This window comes from Scyliorhinus canicula, chromosome 3, assembly GCF_902713615.1.
Source record: "Scyliorhinus canicula chromosome 3, sScyCan1.1, whole genome shotgun sequence".
Classification (NCBI taxonomy): Eukaryota; Metazoa; Chordata; class Chondrichthyes; order Carcharhiniformes; family Scyliorhinidae; genus Scyliorhinus; species Scyliorhinus canicula.
Genome location: NC_052148.1, coordinates 219,305,706 through 219,332,940, shown reverse-complemented (window position 1 = coordinate 219,332,940; position 27,235 = coordinate 219,305,706). Strand labels below are relative to the sequence as shown.

At 45.0% G+C, this 27,235-nt stretch overlaps 1 protein-coding gene across 9 annotated transcripts in view; it reads left to right on the top strand.

The window, feature by feature from the left end:
* Positions 1 to 27,235, top strand: part of LOC119963301 (protein ZGRF1-like) — a 144,206-nt gene that overhangs the window by 22,154 nt on the left and 94,817 nt on the right. For 6 of the 9 annotated variants that reach the window (XM_038792184.1, XM_038792185.1, XM_038792189.1 and 3 more), the window contains 7 exons: positions 8,801 to 8,893; positions 11,194 to 11,385; positions 15,518 to 15,653; positions 19,399 to 20,072; positions 20,488 to 20,626; positions 25,207 to 25,391; positions 26,644 to 26,843. In XM_038792184.1, the coding sequence (XP_038648112.1) occupies positions 8,801 to 8,893; positions 11,194 to 11,385; positions 15,518 to 15,653; positions 19,399 to 20,072; positions 20,488 to 20,626; positions 25,207 to 25,391; positions 26,644 to 26,843 (1,619 nt within the window). The remainder of the gene's footprint in view (positions 1 to 8,800; positions 8,894 to 11,193; positions 11,386 to 15,517; positions 15,654 to 19,398; positions 20,073 to 20,487; positions 20,627 to 25,206; positions 25,392 to 26,643; positions 26,844 to 27,235) is intronic. The other 3 variants (XM_038792186.1, XM_038792187.1, XM_038792188.1) reach the window with 3 other exon arrangements.

The window sequence follows — 27,235 nt, the reverse complement described above, 5'->3', positions numbered from 1 at the left end:
CGAAAAAGAGATCCCACGGTCATTCTGCTTGCATACCAGGTTTCTAAATTTAGTGTGGCCATTCCACCTAACCTGGACATCTTTGGGTTGTGGGGGTGAAACCCAAGCAGACACAGGGAGAATGTGCAAACTCCGCCAGACAGTCATCCGAGGCAGGGATTGAACCCGGGTCCTCAGGGCCGTAGGCAGCAGTACTAGCCACTGCACTAACGTGCCGCCCCAAGAATATTTCAGTCTAATTATTTACATAGAACATAGAACGATACAGCACAGTACAGGCCCTTCGGCCCTCGATGTTGCACCGACATGGAAAAAAACTAAAGGCCATCTAACCTACACTATGCCCTTATCATCCATATGCTTATCCAATAAACTTTTAAATGCCCTCCATGTTGGCGAGTTCACTACTGTTGCAGGTAGGGCATTCCACGGCCTCACCACTCTTTGCGTAAAAACCACCTCTGACCTCTGTCCTATATCTAATACCCCTCAATTTAAGGCTATGTCCCCTCGTGCTAGCCACCTCCATCCGCGGGAGAAGGCTCTCGCTGTCCACCCTATCTAACCCTCTGATCATTTTGTATGCCTCTATTAAGTCACCTCTTAACCTTCTTCTCTCTAACGAAAACAACCTCAAGTCATCAGCCTTACCTCATAAGATTTTCCCTCCATACCTGGCAACATCCTGGTAAATCTCCTCTGTACCCGTTCCAAAGCTTCCACGTCTTCCTATAATGAGGCAACCAGAACTGTACGCAATACTCCAAATGCGGCCGTACTAGAGTTTTGTACAACTGCAACATGACCCTCATGGCTCCGGAACTCAATCCCTCTACCAATAAAGGCCAACACACCATAGGCCTTCTTCACAACCCTATCACTTGGCAACTTTCAGGGATCTATGTACATGGACACCGAGATCCCTCTGCTCATCCACACTACCAAGAATTTTACCATTAGCCAAATATCAGCATTCTGTTATTCTTTCCAAAGTGAATCACCTCACACTTCTCCACATTAAACTCCATTTGCCACCTCTCAGCCAGCTCTGCAGCTTATTTATGTCCCTCTGTAACCTGCAACATCCTTCGCCCACTGTCTACAACTCCACCAACTTTAGTGTCGTCTGCAAATTTACTCACCCATCCTTCTGCGCCCTCCTCTAGGTCATTTATAAAAATGACAAACAGCAACGGCCCCAGAACAGATCCTTGTGGTACGCCACTCGTAATTGAACTCCATTCTGAACATTTCCCATCAACCACCACCCTCTGTCTTCTTTTAACTAGCCAATTTCTGATCCACATCTCTAAATCACCCTCAATCCCCAGCCTCCGTATTTTCTGCAATAGCCGACCTTGGGGAACCTTATCAAACGCTTTACTGAAACCATATACACCACATCAACTGCTCTACCCTCGTCTACCTGTTCAGTCACCTTCTCAAAGAACTCGATAAGGTTTGTGAGGCATGACCTACCCTTCACAAAACCATGCTGACTATCCCTAATCATATCATTCCTATCTAGATGATTATAAAACGTATCTTTTATAATCCTCTCCAAGACTTTACCCACCACAGACGTTAGGCTCACCGGCCTATAGTTACCGGGGTTATCTCTACTCCCCTTCTTGAACAAAGGGACCACATTTGCTATCCTCCAGTCCTCTGGCACTATTCCTGTAGCCAATGATGCCCTAAAAATCAAAGCCAAAGGCTCAGCAATCTCTTCCCTGGCTTCCCAGACAATCCTAGGATAAATCCCATCAGGCCCCGGGGACTTATCTATTTTCACCTTGTCCAGAATTGCCAACACTTCTTCCCTACGCACCTCAATGCCATCTATTCTAATAGCCTGGGTCTCAGCATTCTCCTCCACAATATTATCTTTTTCCTGAGTGAATACTGACAAAAAGTATTCATTTAGTATCTCGCTTATCTCCTCAGCCTCCACACACAACTTCCCACCACTGTCCTTGACTGGCCCTACTCTTACCCTAGTCATTCTTTTATTCCTGACATACCTATAGAAAGCTTTTGGGTTTTCCTTGATCCTACCTGCCAAAGACTTCTCATGTCCCCTCCTTGCTCGTCTCAGCTCTCTCTTTAGATCCTTCCTCGCTTCCTTGTAACTATCAAGCGCCCCAACTGAAACTTCACGCCTCATCTTCACGTAGGCCTCCTTCTTCCTCTGAACAAGAGATTCCACTTTGGTAAACCACGGTTCCCTCGCTCGACCCCTTCCTCCCTGCCTGACTGGTACGTACTTATCAAGAACATGCAATAGCTGTTCCTTGAACAAGCTCCACATATCCAGTGGTGCCCAACCCTTGCAGCCTAATCTCCAACCTACACATCCTAAGTCATGTCTAATGGCATCATAATTGCCCTTCCCCCAGCTATAACTCTGCCCTGCGGGGTATACTTATCCCTTTCCATCACTAACGTAAAGGTCACCGAATGTGGTCACTGTTTCCAAAGTGCTCACCTACCTCCAGATCTAACACCTGGCCTCAGTGGTGTAAATGATTATTTATAAGTAATTTTTGCAATGACCTATTTAAATTAATCAGTGATTTAGATTACTTAATGCAAATAACATTGTAAAGTGGAAATTGTTATTTGAGTAAACCATTCAGAACTGACGTATTGGGCCTCTGATAGGCTGGTTTAGCTCACTGAGCTAAATCGCTGGCTTTTAAAGCAGACCAGGCTGGCCAGCAGCACGGTTCGATTCCCGTATCAGCCTCCCCGGACAGGCGCCGGAATGTGGCGACTAGGGGCTTTTCACAGTAACTTCATTGAAGCCTACTCGTGACAAGCGATTTTCATTTCATTTCATTTCATTTCACTTCATTTTTATTTCAGTAGGCATATCCACCAAGTGATACAGTGCTGAGCAAGAACAGGTTTGGAATTGATATTAACCATGGACTGGAGACAAAACCAGGGTATTTCTAGCCTGTATGGGTTATTACCACATCATGTAGTACAATTACTAACAGCGAATTTATAATTTTCTTAGATGGAGTATAGTGCCATACTGGTTATGTTACTGGATTAGTAAACTAGGCGCATGATCAAATGATTCCAAGACATATGTTCAAATTCCTCCATGGTTGCTGCAGGATTTCAATTTAATTAAATAACATTTGGAGTGAGAAGCTATTATCAATAAGGGCGACCATTAAACCAAAAGATTGCTATAAAAGCCTGTCTGAATTCTCCTCCGGAAAGAGGTTTGCCTGTTACCAGGTCAGGCCTTTGAGTCCAGAGCCACAGCAGTTTGGCTGACTCTTGACCCCCTCTCTGAATTGACCTAGCAAGCCACTCAGCTGTAGTCAAGAAGGTGGCTAATCATCACCTTTTTGAGGGCAAGTAGGGATGGACAATACATTTTTGCCTTCCCAGTTTTGTCCACATTCCTTGAATGAATGTTAAAGTGCCCGATTAATCATTTCTTCCAAGTGTTCTGGATAATGTAGCAGGTAAAGGACATAAAGACCAGAATGTTCCAGATTCCCATTCTGCTGAATTGACAAATGGAAATGATTGGACTGCTCCAATTGACCTTGACATTGTCTGTGTACCTGGAAAATGGAGAAGGAAAATCAGTTTGGGCTGTTCCTGATTGCTATCTGCTAATCCTCACGAGAAAATGTGACTGAGGTCATGATGTGACTGAACTTGGCTACGATGGGTGGAGTTTTCCCTTATTTTTCTGAGTGTCAGACTCTGACTAAAGCCCAGTGTGTAGCTCTCCAACTGCACAGCCAAGCCAAAGTCCAGATTTTGAACCTTTGGGGGAAAAAAAAAAGTTCAGTGGGCGTGTTCTATGCCTTCACTATGACAGGGCGGGACTTGATACAGCCGGCAAGGCCGGCTCCGCAGAGATTGGGATGCCTCGATCTGGTACTGCCCTCTGACACAGGTCAGCGAGGTGTGAATATTCAGTGAGGGGGGAACCATGTGGCTGGGGGCTTGGTAAGTATGTTAAAGTGCATTTAAATGAGGTTCCTGCTCTTTTTGGGCATGAACCTTGTTACGTCACCTGCGAGGGGCTTGTAAATCAGAAAGCGCAATCTTGCCGGTGAGAATTACGTTTTCCGATTTCTGTGGGATTTTCATCCTGCGCCACCGTTCTCGCTGATTGCTATAGTGGGCTGAAAATCGGCCCCAATGTCTTGTACCGCCAAACAACTTATTGTTTGCAGTGGTTCCTTGGTCAGGATGACGCAGTCTTACTTAAATCCCAGAAAGTATTGTCTTCGGAAGAGAAAGGGAGAAAATGCAACTACAGGTTGTTTTGTGTTTCCTATTTAAAATTAATTTGACCGGGTGGCACGGTAGCACAGTGGTTAGCACTACTGCCTCAGAACACTGAGGACCCGGGTTCGATCCCGGCTCCGGGTCACTGTTTGTGTAGAGTTTGTCCATTCTCCCATGTCTCTGTGGGTCTCACCCCCACAACCCAAAGATGTGCAGGGTAGGTGGATTGGCCATGCTAAATTGTCCTTTAATTGGGGGGGGGAAAAAGATTTATTATAAAATATTAAATTTAAAGAAAAACGGATTCCATATCAGTAAAAGGTTACTGTTAAATGTGAAGTTAATGTTCATATAAAAATTATTGGCTGCGAAGAACTGCTCCTGATTTGCTGCGAGTGTGCTGACAGGAAGGTTTCCAGCAAAAGATTCAGCGACTTAATGTGGGTGGGCCTGAGGAAAATTCTCAGCTTTTTATTATGGTACACGAGTTGTTACACAGAATAGAGAGCCCTCCGGTGGTGAATAGCCAGAAGTGTTTGGGACACACACAAACTGACAAAATGGAAAAAGTTTAATAAAAGTTTAGTTTTAAAAGGCATATCTTGAGGACATTTCAGAGAATTTATGAAGTTGCATTTTAAATGTATTTTTGGTTTTGTTTGGCATTTTTGAGTAAAAGATGTTTACTGATAAAACTGACAATTAAGTGACATCAGGAATTAACCATTAACATTTGTGCACTTTCAAGAGCAAACATTCTCTGATAATGTGTAATGTGGGCTAGATTCACATTAAAGCTCTATTTATTTGCCCAACAATGCATCATACCCCTAGGGCAGCACGGTGGCACAGTGGTCAGCATTGCTGCCTACCGCACTGAGGACACGGGTTTGAATCCCGGCCCTGGATCACTGTCCGTGTGGAGTTTGCACATTCTCCCTGTGTCTGCGTGGGTTTCATCCCCACCACCCAAAAATTTGCAAGTTAGGTGGATTGGCCACACTAAATTGCCCCTTAATTGGAAAAAATAATTGGCTACTCTAAATTTAAAAAAATAAAAAAGAACAATGCATCATACCCCCTAACTTCAAAAAAGTAACGCTGCTGCGTCTTCCTTCTCTTCGCTAAAAGCCATTGATAAAATATCTAAATAACTAGCATTGTTCGGTATTTGTAATGTTATTGTGTTTATCTGGGGGGCAGATCCAGGAGCAGTCAACATTCTTTTTATTTAAAAAAACATTCTGCGGCAATTTAGTGTGGCCAATCCATCTGTGGTACACATCTTTCGGTTGTGGGGGTGAGCGTGAGCAGTGAACATAATAATAATAATCTTTATTATTGTCACAGGTTGGCTTACATTGAACTCACTGTGAAAAGCCCCGAGCCGCCACACTCCGGTGCCTGTTCGGGACACGGAGAATTCAGAATGTCCAATTCACCTGTCAAGCACGTCTTCGGGACTTGTGAGAGGAAAGCAGAGGAAACCCATGCAGACATGGGGAGAATGTGCAGACTCCGCACAGACAGTGACCCAAGCGAGAATTGAACCTGGGACCCTGGTTCTGTGAAGCAACAGCACTAACCACTGTGCTGCCCATAAATCCAATTGTTAAATTTAAATTTCTAAAAACATGGGGTGCAATTCTCCCCCCCCCCCCCCACCCCCCCACGCCGGGTAGGAGAATCGCGGGGGCGCCGGGCGAGTCCCGCCGCGGCACCCGCACGTGATTCTCCCACCCACCCCAAACCGGCGCGCCGAGATTTACGGCTGGCCGCTCGGAGAATCGGCGCTCGCCGTTTGTAACGGGCGAGCGGCGATTCTCCGGCCCGGATGGGCCGAGTGGCCTGCCCAATACGACGTGTTACCGCCAGCGCCGACCACACCTGGTCGCTGCCGGCGTGAACAGCGTGGGAACGCTCGGGGGGGGGGGCGCTCAAAAGGTGTCTGGCGCACGCACGATCGGTGCCCACCGATCGGCGGGCCGGCATCTCTGAAGGATGCACTCCTTTCCTCCGCAGCCCCGCAAGATCACTCCGACATTTCTTGCGGGGCACCCGCTGGTGACGTCATAATTTGCACAGCACCGCTTTTACGGGGCGCCAAGGCCCGGCGCGCGTAAGTGACGGGCCGCCACTCCTAGCCCCCCCCCCTGGGGGGAGAGAATAGGGGGCGAGGAGCGGCCTCTGACTTCACTCCGGCGTCGGCACTTAGTCTCCCGTTGTGGAATCCCGCCCATGGTTTGTTTCAAATCTGGGGCGAAATTCTCCGACCCCCAGCAGGGTCGGTGAATCGCCTCGGGGCGCCTAAAATCCCGCCCCCGCCGTGGCAGAGATTTTCCGCCACCCGGGAAGTGGCGGGGGCAGGAATCTCGCCACTCCGATCGGAGAGGCCCCTACGGTGATTCTCCAGCCCGGATGGGCCGAAGTCCAGCCGCTGGGAGGCATCTCCCGCCGCCGAGGTTTAAACCACCTCTGGAACGGCGGGCTCAGCGGCGCGAGCAGGCCCCTGGGGTCCTTGGGGGGCGGGGGGCGATCGAACCCCGGGGGTGCCCCCACGGCGGCCTGGCCCGCGATCGGGCCCCCCCCCTCAGAGTCCGGGCAGTGCCCTGGCTGCTCTATTTTCTTCTGCATCCGCCGCAGCCTCCGCCATGGCGGAGGCGGAAGAGAACCCCACCCCGCTGACGTCACTGCCGGCGCATGCGCGGACCGGCGAAAGCCTTTCGGCCAGCCCCGCTGCCGGGGGCGCCGGTTTTTTGCGCCAGTCTTCTGGTGGCAACCGCTCCGGCGTGGGGCTGGCCCCCAAAGGTGGGGAGAATTCCCCACCTTTGGGGCGGCACGACCCCTGAATGGTTGGCGCCACTCCCCTACTCCGGGACCCTCCGTCACGCCGGGTAGGGGAGAATGCCGCCCATGTTTTTATTTTTTCTGATATGAAGCTGTCATTGAGCCTACTTGAATTAATTTTTTTTTTTTTTTAAATTTAGATTAGCCAATTATTTTTTCCAATTAGGGGGAATTTAGCGTGGCCAATCCACCTACTCTGCACATTTTTGGGTTGTGGGGGCGAAACCCACGCAGACACGGGGAGAACGTGCAAACTCCACACGGACAGTGACCCAGAGCCGGGATCGAACCTGGGACCTCAGCGCCGTGAGGCGGTTGCGCTAACCACTAGGCCACCGTGCTGCCCTTTACTTGAATTAATTAAAACAACAAGGCTAATGTAAAAGACGGATGTGAAATCTGGTTCTTTTTAAAATTAGATCTCAATACATTTCACACGTTGTTTTGACACTACGTTTTCCCATGCAAGTGATCAAAATTTGAGAACAGATGATTTGATCATATCCGAGCAGCAACAAAGGTGGGATGAAGTAGAAATTCATGGGCATGGCTGTCTGTTTTTCTCAAATGGTAACTTTCGTACATGGCGTTGACGAGTTGTTAGTAATACCTACCTGATTTCTCCTCAAAGGCAGTAAATTGGTGGATGATCCAACCTACCTGCCTTTGATTGATTTTAATAGAAAGCCTGGCAGTGGGATACCTATTAATTCTCTCAGCTAGGGGAATGACACCTGGTGTGAGGAGACTGGAAGAAGGATAAGAGAAAATATGTGACCATTTGCATGGTAACCAGAAGAATAAATGGCACATCAAAGTAATTTAAAATAATTTATTTTTCTTTCTTCCTTTCTTTCTTTCCCTTTCATTCATGCAAAATAGAATGATATTTAAATAAACATGCTAATTTGTAGTGTAATAATATCCTGCAGATTTTTCATTGTTAGCTCCATATCATCGTCTCCTAGTCCAATGTTGTCCAACAGAAATTGCTGACTATCCACAGATGTGACTATGGCAGCGCAAACAATATATATTTTTTATTTTTAAGTAGCCAATTCATTTTTTCCAATTAAGGGGCAGTTTAGTGTGGCCAATCCACCTAGTTTGCACATTTTGGTTGTGGGGGCGAAACCCACGCAAACACAGGGCGAATGTGCAAACTCCACAAGGAAAGTGATCCAGAGCCGGGATCGAACCTGGGACCTCGACGCCTTGAGACCGCAGTGCTAACCCACTGCACCACCGTGCTGCCCGGCAAACAATATTTTTAACCATATGCATTAATTCCATCAGCAAAAACTTTACATTCTCTCACAAAATACTGATAAATGTACTTTACATGGGCAAATCTTCTCAGAAATTTAATAACCACCATTTAATAACCAGGGACATAAAGCACTCACAACAATGAAAAAATGTGCACTTTTTTTTGCCTTAGTATTTTACCAATAAGCATGCAAAAGAGGTTAAAGTTAATACAAATACATGCTCTATGTTAATACCAGTTTTGAGATAATATGGCCAATGACAATGTATCTAATTATTGTTTTACTTACTGATCAGAAATGCAATTAGCCGCACGTGGTGGTGACCAATGTATTGGACAACACTGCCCGAGCCAAACATGAGGCAAATTAGTTGCATCAAATGTTCTTTGTTTTTTTCTGCAAACTTAAAACAGATCTTAGGGTGCACTGAAGCATTTGAAGAACATATAGATAACAACTGGCTTGAAAAAATTACAGCATCAGACAGACCAGTCCGAGCACTACAGGTAAAACAATAATATTTCATATTTATTTGTTCCATTTAAAGGTCAAAGTACATGTCCTTGAAAATCTTTAATCCTGTAAAAATATTGAAGATTGAAAACAGTTATCAATTCAGGAATCAATTAACATGTTTTACTCAGTTTGTCAGAAGGTTATTGGCTGGGGTTGCTTGGTATTGACCCTCTCCTCAGAATGTACATGGGAGATTAAATTAGAGATAATGATACACTTAAGGCTTGATTTGAACTCTGTTCAATGGGTTTTGAGTATCTTAAAATTTGGTCCATTATCAGTCGGGATTTGAACAAAATTTCTTGGGCAAGCAGTTGTCAGACACCAGATTAAAATGCAGGAGTGTAGCTAAAAGTTATCTTGTTTAGGTCTAGCAAGCTAACCCACTGATTTAGAGAAGCACAGCATGTTATTTTGTGTTAATAACTGAAAACAAATTGTACAGTTGAATTGAATCTGACCACATCTACTACTGTATGTTTCATTGCCACCTGAGAAATAAAGCACTTTAATGATTTGTGCCCGTCCTCATTACATCACGCGCACCTTCAAAATTATCACACGTGTGGGGATATATCCAAAAAACAAAACAAAAATTGAGATCATAAGGTAGATTGTATTGTTCGATCTGTAGCTCAGATCTTACTCCATTAATGGTGCTGTATAAATGCAAGTTGTTATGCTACTTAAGTTAAATATTGTGCTGTACAATGACATCCCTGAAAGTAGGATGTTCCGACTGCTTGCAGAAGTGACCAGCACAGCTGAATCCAAGAGAATAGCTAAGATAAGATTTGAATGTAAAACCAGTGTCAATAAAACTACATTAAAGTAAAATCTTGTATTTCATAATACATTAAAATAGAAAAATATCTTCTTTTCCGCTGAATTCTTCTTTTCCTCCTCTTCAGAAGGGACCTAGCTATACTTTGTTGTAATTTCTCACACATACCAGAAAGCACCGATATATTCAACAAGTCGCCATGCTTTAATTCTGGTTCATTTCACGCCTTTCCACCTCTCTCAGCTTTTGGTGATAGTGGAGAAGGGTTGCTGTTGGATTGGCCATATGTTGTACACCTCTCCCAAATTTCCTTTCTGTTGATGGAATGATGTGATGAAACATATTGGTGTGATCCCTGTTTTTCTATTGAGGTAGATTTTGTGTTGGGGTGGGGGGATGGTGGTTTCAACAGGCCTTACCCAAAAAAAAGCCTTTCGTGATGGACGAGGATTGATATCTGTAACAGTAAAAACTTGTATTTGTATAGTGCCTTTCATGTGGTAAAGCATCCCAAAACATTTAACAGTGGCATTATCAATCAAAATTTGGCAATGAACAACTTAAGGAAATAGATGATCAAAAGCTTGGTTGAAGAGGTAGGCTTTAAGAAGCACCTTAAAGGAGGAGAGAGAGTGAGAGAAGCAGGAGACATTAAGCAGATAATTCCAGATCTAAAGTAGCTGAAGGCATGGCTGCAAATGATGGGGCAGTTAACATTGAGGATGCGTAGGAAGCCAGAAATGGAGGAAGGCAGAGATTGTAAGACTGGAGGAGGTTACAGAGAAAGAGACGGGTAAAGGTTTTTCAGAATTTGAACACCAGCGTGAGAATTTTAAAATTGAGGCACCGGGGGACTGCGGGCAAAGTTAATGAACGCACGAATGATGGGTGAATAACAGGCTATTTCAATTAAGAGAACTCAATATTTTCTCATCTGCTGTCCAAACTTCACACTTTTCAACAAAGGTTTCGGGATGTATTGGCTGTTTCTTTTCTCTCTCTCCCGTTATCTGGTTCAGTGCAATGAGGCCAACAGGTGCCCTAAATGAGATCAACAACTAAGCAAAGATTATGGCCAGAATTTTCCGCACCCGAATGGTGGGTTTTCTGCCGGCGGAGGCGGCCCTCCACTAGGGGATCTTCCATTCCTGAGGATGTCGGGAATTTGCACTGTATGACGTGCCAGATGCGCATGCGCCATCAAGGAACCCACAGCAGGGCTCTCCTTCGCGGGACTGGAAGATCCTGCGGGGGGGAGAAGAGGACTGGCCTTTGAATCGAGGTTCAGCCTCGTGTTTTTCTGCCTTGACAATTGAACAGTCACTCCCTTGATATCGAGAAAGTTTGATGTGATTTTTATATGGTTTTAACATTTTAGAGTACTAAGAAGCTAATTCATTCAGTCTTTAGTGATAAGCTTGAACTGATTTAGTGAAAATGCTCTTGAAATCATACAGTTCATCTGGTATTTGGTAAATTTATGAAGAGTTTGACACGTTTCTGCAGGCAGCTGAATTTAGAGGGTACCAAGTGAAGGGCTCCGCATCCAGTGACACAGTAGTCAGGGCCTCTCAGGAAGAGTTAGAATTTGAAGAACACTTTGATCCTTTCCATCAAGTTCCAGGAAGCCTCACTACAGATGCCAGTTTTGTATCACCACCTTTAGCAAGGAATTCAATGCTGGCGGCATTGTTTCAGGTAAAGTTAAGATGTGAATGACTGAGTTTTCAAAAGCAGCGTCTCTCAATAAAGTGTACATAATGTTATAGATCAATGTGTGCACAACTTCAAAAGGATTTCAGATCCACCAGTTGATAAGAGAACAAATTTCAGTTTTACTGAGGACATGGGTGTCGGGACTGAAGATGATCAAAGTTTTTCTTTTCTTCAATCAATATTCATCCCTGTTTGAATATGTATATGGTTAAGTACACCCATGTCCATGTTAAATTCTTTCTCTTCTTGACTTCATTGTTTTGGTAAATAGCTATTATTTTTCTTCCAATCCCAGTGGAGCCTGTTTTACTGACAAATATTCCTGGCCAGTTGTGTTTTTCTGGTTCACACTTTGAATTTGAATCGGCACAGTTGGACTTTCACACGGTTAACTTAATTTGAGACAAATGCAATTATTCTTAATGTAGTAGAGACCAGACCCAGTTAATCATTATTCGGCCTGGAATTCCTATTTCAACAAAAAAGGGAGAGTTTCTCTTTTTCTACAAAATTAACATTGACAAAATCATATTCTCAGAAATCAGATATCTACACCGTGCATTCCTGAAATTTTATTATTAGTCAGTAGAAAGAGGAATTGTCCTGTGCTTCATTAAAGGAGGTGCATTAATCTGTCAGTTCAGTGTTAATTTACAGTAGATTTTTTAAAAATTTGTTTTACGGGATGTGGGCATCACTGGCTAGGCCAGCATTTATTACCCGTCCCTAATTGCTCATGTGAATTTGGTGCGTTCTTGAACTGCTGCAGTCCCTGTGTTGTAGGTATACTAATAGTGCTGTTAGGTAGGGAGTTCTGGGATTTTGACCCAGATAGAGTGAATGACGATATATTTCCAAGTCAGGATTGAGTGACCTGCAGAAGAACTTGCATGTGGTGATGTTCCCATGTGTCTTCTCCCCATGACCTCTGGATGGTAGCGGTCGTGAGTTTGGAAGGTGCTGGCGAAAGAGGTTTGGTGAGTTCCTGCAGTGCATCTTGGAGACGGTACATACTGCTGCCACTGTGGAGAGAATGAATGTTTGTAGAACGGGTGCTTTGTACTGGATGGTGTCAGGCTTCTTGGATTCCATCAGATCCTTACAGTGAGGCCATTCAGCCCATTGAGTCTGCAGCGATCCTCTGAAAGAGCATCCTACCCAGGACCATTCCTTGCCCTAACCCACCTAACCTGCACATCCCTGAACACAAAGGGGAAATTCAGCATGGCCAGCCCACCTAATCTGCACATCTTTGGACAGTCAGTGGAAACCAGAGCACCCAGTGGAAATCCACGCAGACATGGGGAGAGCGTGTAAACTCCACACAGTTGATGAAAATGCCATTCAGTGTCGTGGGGTGGGGGTGGTTAGATTCTCTCTTGTTGGAGATGGTCATTGCCTGGCACTTGTGTGGCACGAATGTTACAGACCACTTGTTAGCCCAAGCCTGGATAATGTCCAGGTCTTTCTGCATTTGGACATGGACTGTTTCAGTGTCTGAGAAGTTCTGAATGGTGCTGAATATTGTGCAGTCATTAGCGAAAATCCCCACTTCTGACCTTATGATGGAAGGAAAGTTATTGATGAAGCAGCTGAAGATGGTTTTGACTTAGGACACCACCCTGAGGAACTCCTGCAGGTGATGTCCTGAAACTGAGATGATTGACCTCCGACCATCACTGCCATTTCCTTTATGCAGGTATGACTCCAACCAGTAGCGGATTTCCCCCCCTGATTTCCATTGACTCCAGTTTTGCTCGGGCTCCTTGATGCCATATTCGATCAAATGCTGCCTTGACTCTGGACTCCATGACCACCTCACATCCTGAAAATTAATTTAAAACAAGTTGATGCTGAGGGCTCCCCGTGCAACTGCCTCCCGACTGTATACCGTTGTGCCGTCACCACTGCTGGATCTGGCCTGCCGGTGGGGCAGGACATACCGAGGGATTGTAAAGGTGGTGTCTGGGACATTATCTGTAACGTCTAATTTGGTCAGCATGACTCTGTCAGGCTGTCGATTAACTAGCCTGTGAGACAGCTCTCCCAGTTTTTAGCACAAGCCCCCATATATTAGTAATAAATAGTTAATATCATGCAGGTTGACATTGATGAGTCATTTTTGATGGATTAGTTAACTTATTGAAACAATGGGCATGATTTAATGGCCACGTCGCACACAAGTGAGAGCGCTACAAGGTCGCTAAATTGCAGGACAGGCCAAAATCGAAATCTGTGCCGGGCACTGTTCTGTTTGCGATCTAATTGGCTCGCTTCCATTGGCGAAATCGGGATCCTGCCATAGCGTGGTGAGAAACCAATAATCGCCACTTGAGCTGAATCTCCATACAATTAATGGGAGCGTCCCTCTATCCAACGGCCTCATCTGATCTAACGGCCTTCCCAGCAAGTAGTCAAGCGGGCATTGATTAGTACTCCATTTTAAAAAGTGAAGCTGGCGGAAGGGCTTCACAGGGAGTGTGCACAACAGCTTCATCCTGGGGCAGTCGGACATCCCCAGTCTCTTCGAGGACTGCCCCAGGATGGCTGGTTGGCTCTTGGGGGGATAAGGGGTACCCGCTAAGGACCTGGCTAGTGACTCCAGTGCGGAGGCGGAGCGGTTTATCGGACTCCTCAAGATGCGGTTCCGATGCCTCGACCGCACTGGTGGTGCACTGCAGTCCTCCACAACCTGGCACAGCAGCGGGGCGACGTGTTGGAGGGGGAGGAATATGTGGCCACCTCCGGGGAGGAGGATAAGGACGACGAGGCACCGGACCAGGAGGTGCTAAAGGACGAGCCCGGGGAGGATCCGCAGTATCAGCCGGAGGATGGAGTTCAGGTGGGAGCGGCGAGGGTCAGAGTGCCAGGGAAGCCCTCATCCTCGCCCACTTCACCTAGGAGGTGGCCTCATCCGTCATTCCCCCTCTCACCAAACTCCCTTCCTCTGTTCCCCCCCCCCCCCCCGCCCTCCATCCTCCCCCCATTTCCCACCCTCCCAGGAACTGTGTCACATCACCCAAGGGGTGGATCCTCACCTCTGCGTCATGGGCCAACCTCTACGGTAGTCACTGTTGTGGCCTCTGCCTGCCTCACAACCTCCAGGGCCTGTTCCTCGTAGGAGCTGAGGACGCTGATATCCGGCACCCCGTCCACTGTTCATCACGGGGGTGGGGGGGATGCTCACGGTTTGGGGGGTTGGCGAAGATGGGCCATATGGGGCATGGATGGGAGTTGGGGGGGAGGGGAATGGGGCAGCGTGGGCGGCACTGCTGATCATGGGTGGGCCAGGGCACAGAGCGGTGCTGGGCGGGGGCAGTGCCAGGCACATTCTCTTCGCGGGGCTCCATTTCCAACTCACCTGCGTGGCCCAGTGGAGGTCGTTAACCTTCTTGCGGCACTCGGTGCCAATCCTTCGGGTCCCACCCCCACAAGCTGATGGCCGCTGCCACTTCCTTCTGGCCAGCACTGGTTGCCTGTGGCTCCCTGCAAGACCCTCCGGGGAACAGGGCATCCCGTCCGGCCTCAACCGCTTCAAGTAGTCTGCCCAGGTCTGCATCTCCAATTTGTGGGGCTGGTCATCTCGGCGCCATGGCTGCGAGCTGAGTGGGGTTGACTGTGCAGGAGTGGTTTAAGTGCTGCTCACCCTTGTGAGCAGGGGGCTGGCGACCATGATTTACGGCGTGAAGCCCATGGGGCCTCGTTAAGTGGACCAATTAATGTTTTCTAGCGGTGACAGCCTCGCTGCGCCGAGCGTCAGGAAGCTCGTGGCAGTTCCCGCTTGCTACCACACTTTTCGGGAAATTGCGCGCAAATGTTTCTTTTGGATATGAACAAAACAAGATGAGAGGCGACAGCCCTTCTCTTTTGACTGAATGAGTAAATTACTTGTTTTATAATTCTTAGTGGTTTAAAAATAACTGATTTATATTTAAACTGTCCACATCTTTCTGCAACTGAATCCAAAACCTTACTCCCCACGTTGTATTATTGTTTGCTCCAATCAAACACTTCTCAATTAAATTGAATTCAATTTTAATTAGAATCTACAACAGTATAGATGTTGAATGCAGTTCAATTTAATTAAAATGTTTTCGATTTTGTTTATTACAAGGTAAACTCTCCAACGCAGGAGGTGCCTTCAGGGGCTATATTCGTGGATAATGTTCTCCAATGTTCCAGAGATAACCTACAGAGTAATGTGGGAGAACTTGAGTTTTCAGTGCCAACCCACCAACCGAGCCTGAGTGGTAAGTTGCTCGTTATTAAAAGAAAGTCAAGTCTCAGACTGGGGGATGAAAACCTGAGGTAGAATAATTCTGAAAAACAGCTATATGTTATAACCAAGTACAGGAGTGTCATTGTGTCGAAGAACCGCCAGTGATTAATATGGAAACATGTAATCTGCAAATTATAATTGGCTAATTACCTCTGAAATGTTTTGAGACATTAAAGAGTAATGTAATTAAGGATTATTGTTATTTCACTCATTGGACAAAATTTAATGACCCCCCCCCTTTGGAAGCGAGTTTGGAAGTGCTGTACAAGGGCCTCCAGTTGCCAAGCAACGCTCACATGCATATGCCTTTTTATTTATTCTTCACGCTGTAGCCCTCTCTAAGCACAATAGAAACACAGTTGAAACTTAAACAACCCCCACACTTACAAACATTTGACAGTATGAATCGACTATAGGCTTTGCCCTTCCAGGCACAGAAACATTAAATTAAACATGCTTAAAACTATACCTTATTTCTGATTTTTCCCAATGCAAATATAAATCCCTTAAAGCTACCTTTGTTTTCCGAACACTCCCTCTGAGGATCCATTGGCATTCCTCTGGGTCACTCACAGTGCAATACCAGCAGTGACCACTGCTCCCAGTGATGCTGTTGGTACTGCAGAGCTGCCAGCCTCTTATGTGACACTTCTCTCGGGTGGAACATGCGTTCCAATGTAGGAAATGCAGGAATTGAATGTACACTGTGGAGCTTGGAGCCCAGGCTGCAGGGTTTTCACTGCCAGTTCGGAACTTTATTTCGTCATGGCTCCCAGAGATTGGGTCAGCAGGGGAGATTTTGTTGTGGATGACGGACACCCGCTAGCGCAAATTTAATTCAGACCATTCGGTCTGTGTTCCCAGCATAAAATGAGAATAGTTTGTAATAAGATTTTTTTCTAATCATGTATAGGTTATACATTCTGATTGAAGATCATGATAATACAAGTGCAGTACTTGCCTTAATGAGTGCCTGCACATCTTAGCCATAGCTTTAGGCCACTTAGATCATTTTCCCAATAGGACTGGTGACACTTTGGTGTATGACCATTTTTAAACACTTTCGGAAATTTGTTTTCCATCAACGTAGCTATCCAGTATTCCCTCAGTGAGAGAAAACCAAGATTGCTAAATGAAAAGATCACTGTAAATTTGCAGTTAATAATTTTCATGTGATCTTGCATGCTTCCACGCTGTTACGAGACTCCTGAATGACTGGCTTATGGACTGAACTGATCTCTCTGAATTTTCTCTTGAATAGTACTATACTCTGTATGCTTCACCCGATGTCTGTGTCAATGTATTTACATTGTTTATCTATTGTATGCCCTATGTTTTTTCATGCATGGAAAGATCTTTCTGGATTGAACGCAGAACAATACTTTTCACTGTACCTCAGCACACATGACAAATCCAAATCTGGCAGCATAGAGGATGTTCATTTTGGGATTGTGGAATGGAGTCTCGACAGCATTATATCCTCGAGAATGGAATTGATGTCACAAGTCCTCCTTTGACCTAGATGTGAAAATCTGTACAACCCATTCAACCAAAGTTATTGTTCACTCAAACTCATTCCATTGTTCATGTGCAGGCCCAGACTATTTGTTGACAATTAACCTAATATCAGATGATTATTTGTTGTTCCCCTGAAAGTCTGACTCTCAGTTATGATTATCTATGAGGTAAATGACAAAGTTAATAAACTGGCTAATCAACATTTCTGATTTACCCGATCTCTTATTATTTTCAACATGTAATAGCATCCTGTATTATTCCCTGGGTCCTTATAATCTTGGTCTCTAAGAGACAGTGAGCACCTGTAATTGAGACCAGTTGAATTGCTGAGACTGTTCTGCAATAACTGTGATACTGGCTAATGCTAGTTTAGATCGACAAATGTTGTGAAGTTCCGTAGTAAGAAGTCTTACAACACCAAGTTAAAGTGCAACATGTTTGTTTCAAACACTAGCTTTCGGAGCATTGCTCCTTCCTCAGGTTCGGAGCAGTGCTCCGAAAGCTAGTGTTTGAAGCAAACATGTTGCACTTTAACCTGGTGTTGTAAGACTTCTTACTGTGCTCACCCCAGTCCAATGCCGGCATCTCCACATTGTGAAGTTCCATGTACAAGCACAAAGTTCAAAATGTCATTGTTTGAAGCCACAGCGCACTGCAAATGCTAGATTGAAAAAGGAATGAATGGAACCCTATCATCTTTTGTCACGTGTAAATTCTAGTTCTATCTTGATTGAAAACTATTTTGCGCTTCGGATATGCTGCCTCATAATGGAAGGAACTTGGGCTGAAACTTGAAATACCTTCACACTTCAATAACTGCAACGACAAGTCTCAAGTTATGGTCAGAGCCACAGAGAATATAATTCATCACTTTGGCGAAGGTTGTATTGCGCAGGTTTGCTGTGGGTCTGAAACCTGACTGGACAGATTTAGACAGGATTTTGTGCAAGCGGTGGGCACAGTTCTGGAAGCTGCCTGTTGGAAAGAAATGTAATTGGGCATTTTGGGGAGGAAAATGATGGCAGTTTTGATAGCACAGGGAACAGTTACTCAAGCAACAGAATCATTTATAGTGTCAGCCAACATGGGTTCCAGGAAGGGAAGCTGGGTACATAATCTTTTAGTGAGCACAGGGTTAATGGAGCAAGAGGTGCATCTTGGGATAAAATTTATTCTGAGAATGTATAGTAGGAGATAGGAACTAAATTAGTGAGCTGGGGGTTTAGAGCCACACTGAAGAAAGCCTGGGGAAGGTTTAGCCTAGAAGATAAAGGGAAGAGGAAAGCAGAAAAGGCAGCTGAATGGATGATGTCTATCTTGGTGTCAAAAGTATTCCATGAGCTCCTCGCACTTACTATTGTATGTGAGTAAGTGTGGAAAGGAGGGGCAGCACACGGTGGCACAGTGGTTAGCATTGTTGCCTACGACGCTGAGGACCCGGGTTCGAATCCCGGCCCTGGGTCACTGTCCGTGTGTAGTTTGCACATTCTCCTCGTGTCTGCGTGGGTTTCGCCCCCATAACCCAAAAGATGTGCAGGATAGGTGGATTGACCACGCTAAATTGCCCCTTAATAGGAAAAAATAATTGGGTACACTAAATTTATTTTTTTTAAAGTGTGGAAAGGGTGGAGGAGAGGGATTTAAAGACATGCTTGATAATGGAGGAAAATGCTGAGGTTATGTCACCCTCCTGAGTAGACAGACAAATTATATGATGATGAGTCACATTTTTTTTTTTCTTTTTTTTAAAATTTAGAGTACCCAATTATTTTTTCCAATTAAGGGGCAATTTAGAGTGGCCAATCTACCTACCCTGCACATCTTTTGGGTTGTGGGGGTGAAACCCACGCAGACACGGGGAGAATATTGCAAACTCCACACGGACAGTGACCCAGGGCCGGGATTCAAACCCGGGTCCTCAGCGCCGTAGGCAGCAATGCTAACCACTGTGCCACCGTGCTGCCCCGATGAGTCACATTTGACGTGAAGCGTTCACTCTGTTTCTCTACAGGGATGCTGCCAGACCTGAGTTTTCCCAGCATTTTCTGATTTTATTTCAGATTTGCAGTATTTTGCTTGTACACAAATTATATGCACCGAGTGAGTGATGAAAGGCTGAATTGTGTTCACAATCTATAGTGGTAGAGTTATTTCCTGCAGACAATCTTATGTTCGTATTCTTGTCCTTCATTTCACAGGAAATGAAAGGCCAAATAATTTTATGAATAATGCAGTGTTAAGGACCCAATCAGCTTTCAGACCAAGAACTCCACTTGTCACTATGCCAACAACAGACAAATGTATCGATCAGACTCTTGCCTCAAGTTCCTTTGAAAGCCTTTCAGGTATGATTGAACCAGATGAGCTGATCCAGCGCTCAGCTATTTACTCGAGGAAAGGCCGACAAGGAGATTTACATGACTGTTCAGAAAGTAGAGTCAGGCCTGAGTCTATAAACAGGAACTGTGAAACTTCTGCTAATAATGCTGATGCTTACACCCTAGAACTTGTAACCCCAAAAAGCTTCCAAGCAACTTTACAGACTCAGGCTAGCAAATGGCTAAAGTATCAAATTGCAGAGCAATGCAATCCAGTATCTCCAAACAGTGGCAGCTGGAGGGAGCAAGATCATATCTTTGGTACAGGACGAATGTTTGAAATGGCAGCATTCAAGGAAGGAAATGGAAAGGCCCTTGCAATCCAGGAAAATGTAAATGATTCCTTTTCTATGCAGCTGATAAAGGACAAACTGATCGAACAGCATGAAAGTGTATTAGGTGTAAATGAAACACACGCTTTGCCAATCGTCAGTTCTGTCAGGAGAGGGCGCAATGCACTGAGCAAAACAAATAATTACGGGGCAGATTCAGAGGTAAGTGACTAATTTCAATTTGTCTGTGTAATGTCATTTTTCCATTGCCACTGCATTTGAGAATTCTTTGTTACGTATTTCTCTTTTAAATCCAGTGATTAAAAGTTACTTGTAAGGTGAGCATGATAAAAAGGACACTTTATTATGTCAGCCTCGGGGCAGCACGGTGGCGCAGTAGTTTGCACTGCTGCTTCTCGGTGCTGAGAATCGGGTTACTGTCTGGGTGGTGTTTGCACATTCTCCCTGTGTTTGCATGGGTCTCACCCCCACAACCCAAAGATGTGCAGGGTAGGTGGATTGGCCACACTAAATTACCCCTTAATTGGAAAAAAAAAGAATTGGGTACTCTTTAATGTCAGCCACAAAATACACACTGATTTTTTCTGAGTGTTCAGTTCTCTGTTCTTTATTGCAGAGTATCAGACTGTCAGAGTTATGCTTTCCCAGGACAGTTGTTTCCCAAGGAACAAAGGCTGTTAAAAGACAAGTAACCATCCCAGCTACCTTCCATAGTCCTACGCATTACAGGCAGGTCTTCACTGCAGCAATAACAGGTATTTATAAAAATCACAATTTTGAGGCACTTAAGGGAATCAAATGATACAAGAATAGAGTGCAGAGTGGAGTTAAGGTAGAAGATCAGCCATGATCATGTTGACTGTTTGAGGGCCCTGCTACTGTTCCTATTTATATGTCCCTAAGTCACTCAAAAAGCTTTCAAATTGACACAAAAGCTATTCAAAGTCCGCTGTAGATCAGTTAGCTGCATTGGAGACCAGTACTGCCATTTTTGGTTTGCAAAGCAGGCGATTATTCAAAACTATCAGTAGATTTAATGATTTAAATGATCTCCAGTTGACACACTCTATCTCTGATGGCTCAGTGGGAAAATATGGGACTGAGCCTCGCTGATCTTTATGGGTGGAATGGCAGGAGGCCGTTGCATTTGGCCTTAGAAATCCAGAGCAAGAAGGTTTTAAAAAATTGGTCAGCACTCAGCTCTGGTTGCTATCCACCAACTCTTGCTAGAAGTGTGGATTGGGATTTCAGTGCAAAACAGGATTACATTTGCTTATATTGGCCTCCAAGGGCTGGGCCCAGTCAGTCCAAATGGTGGGGCAGGGTGGGGGTTCACAGGAGCAAAATTATCCTATCCTTCTACTTTCAGGTCATTTACATTCTTTGCATCATTAACCAGAACAAGCTCTAATGATGCACAATTATTTGAACTAACAAAGAAATTACAACGTATCTCTACATGAAAATTTATATGTCAGCTTTGATACAAATATTATGGCAATATTAAGGCAAATGGATTAAACATTTGTTGGAAATTAAGACTTAAGGCCGTTAATTGGTAGCTTATTTTTGAGATATGCCCCTATTGTTGGACCGAGCACCATTCAGTTCCCAATTGTTAAACGTATTCACAGTTAGACTAAAATTGATGACTTTCCCCAGGTCATTTTGGACACAGGAGTTAGAGCAAGCTGAGGAAGAGCTTTCCACTTATAGCTTAGGTCAAGGTTTCCCAAACTTTTCCAGCCAGGGAACACTTTTGACCTCCCAAGTGTACTGACGGAACCCCCATGTCTATGTATTTACATTGTGTATTTATTGTATGACCTATCTTTTATCATGCATGGAACGATCCGCCTGGACTGTGCGCAGAACTGTACCTCGGTATACGTAACTCTAAATCTAAATGATTTTGCGCAATAGGTATAAACATACAAAACATTTATAAAAGTTTTTTCTATTTTTTTACATGTACTCATTTATTCTAATTGAAAAGTTATCTGATTCAACAAATACTTATGCCGTACATTCTTTTTGTAATTTTTAAATGGGAGGAGTGATGCTGCTTCTTTTGCCCACAAATTCATTTAATACTAGGAGTGCGAAGCTGACTTGAGGGCCTTTATGAAAGCTGAATTCTAGCAGCAGAGGGAACAACTGTGAAAAGATCTCACAAAGGCCATTGAAGAAGCGGTGACGGCTGACTTCCAGTGACGGCGGGCGGGAGGCAGCCGCGCGTTGGAGGGCTCCCGTTCGGGAACGGCATTGTCGGGGATTGACGTCCGGTCCTAGGGGCGATGAAGGCCAGGAGAAAGTACAGGGAAGGGATATGTCGAGGTCCAGTAAGAAAACGGCTGTGAAAACAGCTGAAGGTTCGTTGGGGAGTAGAAAGGTTACGGGGTCACCAAGGAAAATGGAGGCTGGGGCATCAGGCCGCATTGCTTACGGCTGAAGAAATAACTACGGTAATGGCTGTGGAATTCGAAAGGCAGTTTACAAAATACATGGAGACAATGAGGAAGGAGATGAGGGAGGTTTTGAATGTGCTGATGGAGGAGGCGATTTCCCCGGTGACGACGGCGGTGGTGAGTGCAGTGGCGGAGGTGTGGGAGCAAGGGGAGGCGCTGAAGGAAGTGGAGGAGACATTATTGCAGCACGGTGATCAACTTACGTCGATGGAGAATGAGATGCGGAAGGTGATGGAGATTAACGAGGATCTGCGAGGGAAAATGGAAGACCTGGAAAACAGGTCCAGGCGACAGAATTTGAGGATTGTGAGGCTGCCCGAAGGAGTTGAAGGGCCGAGACCGACTGAGTATTTTGCTGCGATGCTGGCGGAACAATTGGGGGAGGGGGAGGATCCCTCCCGATATGAACTGGATCTGGCTCATCGGTCGTGGGGGCCTGTACTAAAGGCGAGTGAGCCGCCAAGGGTAGTGACTCTGTAGGTACAGTGTGAAGGAGAAGGTCCTGTGCTGAAGCAGAAGCGGGTGGTGCAGTGGGCTGGAGCTGGTATACGTGTATACCAGGACTTTATGGTGGAGCTGGCGAAGAGGCGGGCTGCTTTCAACCGGGTGAAGAGGGCACTGTACATCAGCAAGGTGCAGTGCGGCATTGTACATCCAGCGAAGCTGAGAGTGACTTACAAGCTCAAGGACTTTTATTTTGGAATGGCGGAGGCAGCGGAGGAGTTTGCGAAGGCAGAAGGACTGTGGCTGAACTGAGAAATTGAGAAATGGCAATGTGCCGATGTAACCTCATGACTGTATTTTCTTTTTTTGTTGTTTGTTTGTTTCACTGCCTGCGGGTGTATGGGCTAAAGGAGCCAGTGTTGTACATATTTGGACAAGGGAAGTGATGGGACTTTCACTCGAAGTGAGGGCACTTTGGGGTGTAGGTGGGTATGCGGGGTTTGTGCGCTGAAAGAGGGATTTTTGGGTTTTCCTTGGGTCGGGCAAGGGGGAAAGGGACCCGGGCAGGGGCCTCCACGCTGGCCGGCCTCTGCCGGCCAGTGAACGGGAGTGAGGTGGGGGGAGGGGCTGCGGCCATCGGAGCCTGGCAGAACAGGATCCGAGTGGTCTAACCGGGATGGAAAGTTGGAGGGGAAAGAACCGAGGTTGGGGGAAGGAGTTTTACATGAGGCAGTGGATGGAGGAGAGGGGGGGGGGGGGCGTTTACAACTCTTGGGCATCATGTACGGCACTCTTTCAGAGGTTGGACGGCATTCTGTGTGTTGTTGGGGGGGGGGAGTGGACTCTATGGTGACCCTGGGCGGTCCCGGACTCCTTTTTTCTTTTTCTCCTTTGTTTTTTGTTTCCACCGTGGGAGGGTTTGTTTTATTGGATGCATATATCGACAGGTGGGCCGTTGTTTGCGGTGGTGAGAGGATGGGATCGTTGTTATTGTTAAGGGGATTGATTTTGTATTTGTTACCGTTTACTGTTTGTGGGTGGGGTGTAAATTTTGGAGGAAAATGTGAAAATGGAGAATAAAAACATTTATTAAAAAAAAATACTAGGAGTGCCACTGGACTCAGTGCCGAGAACTGGTTTTGATTCCAGCCTCGTGTCACTGTCCGTGTGGAGTTTGCACATTCTCCCTGTGTCTGTGTGTGCTCCACCCCCACAACTCAAAAAGATGTGCAGGGTAGGTGAATTGGCCACGCTAGATTTCCCCTTAATTGGAAAAAAAATGAGTTGGGTACTCTAAATTTATTTTTAAAAAGGAGTGCCACTGGAGAGCTTGATTCTCATATTGGACACACGCATGTGCGTGCGCATACATTCACTCTCTACTCTCACGTCTCTCTCTATTTCTATCTCTCTCTCGCACTCACATTCTCTCTTTCACACTTGTTTCCCCTCTCGTCCCATGACCTACCTTGCTCCCCCGCCCGTCCACTGTCCAGTCGCTTTTTCTCTTTGCCTTGCCTGGGACTTTCAGTGATGATTTTGCCATTATTTCCAGCTTGTCCAATTAACTCCTCAGTGTATTGGCTTCTGGTGGGCTGACTAGTGTGCCTAGGAGTAGCCAACACAGTGTGAAAACTGCCTTTGATTGGACAAGCTGGAAGGACAGCTTTTTTCCAAATTACAATGGCTAGACTTACTGGGGAACCCCGTATGTCTCCTACGCAACCCAGGGGCAGCACGGTAGCATTGTGGATAGCACAATTGCTTCACAGTTCCAGGGTCCCAGGTTCGACTCCCCGGCTTCGGTCACTGTCTGTGCGGAGTCTGCACATCCTCCCCGTGTGTGCGTGGGTTTCCTCCGGGTGCTCCGGTTTCCTCCCACAGTCCAAAGATGTGCAGGTTAGGTGGATTGGCCATGATAAATTGCCCTTAATGTCCAAAATTGCCCTTAGTCTTGGGTGGGGTGACTGGGTTGTGGGTATAGGGTGGAGGTGTTGACCTCGGGTAGGGTGCTCTTTCCAAGAGCCGATGCAGACTCGATGGGCCGAGTGGCCTCCTTCTGCACTGTAAATTCTATGATTCGTAGGACCCAGTTTGGGGAAACACTGTCTTAGGTTTGACTACTGATACTTGATTCACGTTTGTTGGTGATGATATTCATGCAGATGGTTAGTGGCTGAACCATCCCACTCTTGCTACTGAAAACATTTCTGGATACAATGGGCTTCTTTGAGGCTTATATTAACAAACATAGGGATCTAGTATATTTAATGCAGTGAAGTTGGACTTTTAAAGTACGATAACTTATTATTAAGTGTGATACGACTTTTGCCACTTTGCAATTTTCAAGATGAGGCTTTTAACACACAGAATGTTGAACTCCTGTGTGAAATCAGTATCAGATGGTGCTTGTCTTTTTTCAGAACATCTCAATATTTGGCTCTTTGAACTGTCTCAGAAACTTCATAAAGCTTTGTCAAAAGTTGACATCTCTGAATATTCTTCAGAAAAGGCAAGAAGTGCCGGAAAAGAGCAAAAGTGGGTTCCACTTTGCCAACATCAACAGCCTGCAAAGCTTGTTATGGTTAAAAAGGAAGGTCCAAATAAGGTAATCAGTTTTTCAGTTAAAAATACTGTGTTACGATTAAAATAAAGCTCTTAACTCCTGCCTGATGAGGGCGAAATTAGCCAAAGATTTCACACATGATTACTATCTTGACCTTAGCTGGAAAGCATTGGTGTGGAAGTTAGTTGAAGATGTGGGGGTTAAATTAGACACGGGTGTGTTCGCAGAACAGTCAGTATAGCAGTGGTGATTTGGAAGTCCACCCAATAATCTGTTCCACTGACTTTTACAGAACTGCATGTCAGACATGTCTTATAATGGTTGACAAATCCAATTTAGCCTGTATTGTTTCTCAACCCATGTTTAATTTCATCATTCCCCTGCCAAATCATCAAAAACGCTGCTGACATTCATTATCTAGGTTACAAATGAATATACACATAGGTAAGGTATCAAAGGCCTTTTAAAGCTTTGTAACTCTCTTGTACTTCATCTGAGTTACCATTCTTCACATCTAAACCTAGAAAACGAGTGTTTGCAGATTAATTCACCATTGGGATAGGGGCTGTTTAGCTCACTGGGATAATCGCTGGCTTTGAAGGCAGACCAAGGCAAGCTGGCAACACGGTTCGATTCCCGTAACAGCCTCCCCGAACAGGCGCCGGAATGTGGCGACTAGGGACTTTTCACAGTAACTTCATTTGAAGCCTACTCGTGACAATAAGCGATTTTCATTTCATTTCATTTCAGCATACTTGGTTCAAATCAAATCAGTTTTCAGCTGAAATCATAGATCACAATTGGGTCTGGGAAGTCTGACTGAGCTGTTTCTTCATCCCTCGTTTATTGTCTATGAATGCTGAGTCCAGTTTGAGCAAACCCGATTCCTCCCATGGCTGAGATCAGCTAACTCAGCACAAGGCAATTGATGTTTGGATGTCCCTGACCTTTACGGCTCAGTTTTACAGTATACAGGGCATTCACTGACCTAGAGGTTGGCAGGATATTGTTGCTATTTTCACCATTTTAGTTTATTTCAAACAATGGGAAGATTACTCAAAATGATTAAAGTTGACATAATAAAAAAATAAGTATTGTATTTTTGTGTTATTAATTTTGGAAAATAGCATAAAATATTTGCACATTCATCCAATATATTTTGATATTCTACTCAGAAGTATGTGACATTCTCTATATCTCAGGCGGAAAAGTTATTGTTCAGTAATTTATTTTCTTCCATTTGAAATATTGTATTTCTATAATTTGAATTCTATTTCCTCTTTGCTTCGTGTAGGGTCGTTTATTCTATACTTGTGATGCCTCAAAAACTGACCAGTGTAAGTTTTTCAAATGGCTTGATCACATGCATCCCATTGATTTGGAGCAGAAAATGGAACATCAGTCAAAGTTAATGTTGTCTGATGCCAAGAGTTTAGGTGCCTTCATTCGAAGTCAGGACATATCTATGTACAGTGAATGTGTGCTTCATGTAAGGTATGCTTTATTTCTGTTTGTGTTTTGGTGGTTGTAATTTGAAATACTTGACCTGTGGGATATTGTAATGCTGACCTGTGAGCGAATAGAATCCCTAGAGTACAGAAGGAGACCATTCGGTCCATTGAGTCTGCACCCACCCTCTGAAAAAACATTCTACCTTGGCCTAATGTTGCTCGTTCTGGGTGAGCGTGCTTAACACTCGATTTGGCTCTGTTTCGTTACTTAGCTCTGGAGTCGCCAGGTATCGTTAAGATACCGCCACAAGTTTAAAGGTCAAGTTCAAAGCAATAAGACCATAATTAGTAAATTCAAACAACTGAGTTTATTATAATACAATTATAATACTACCCATGCACACGCTAAGATGATTAAACTATTCCTACCACTAA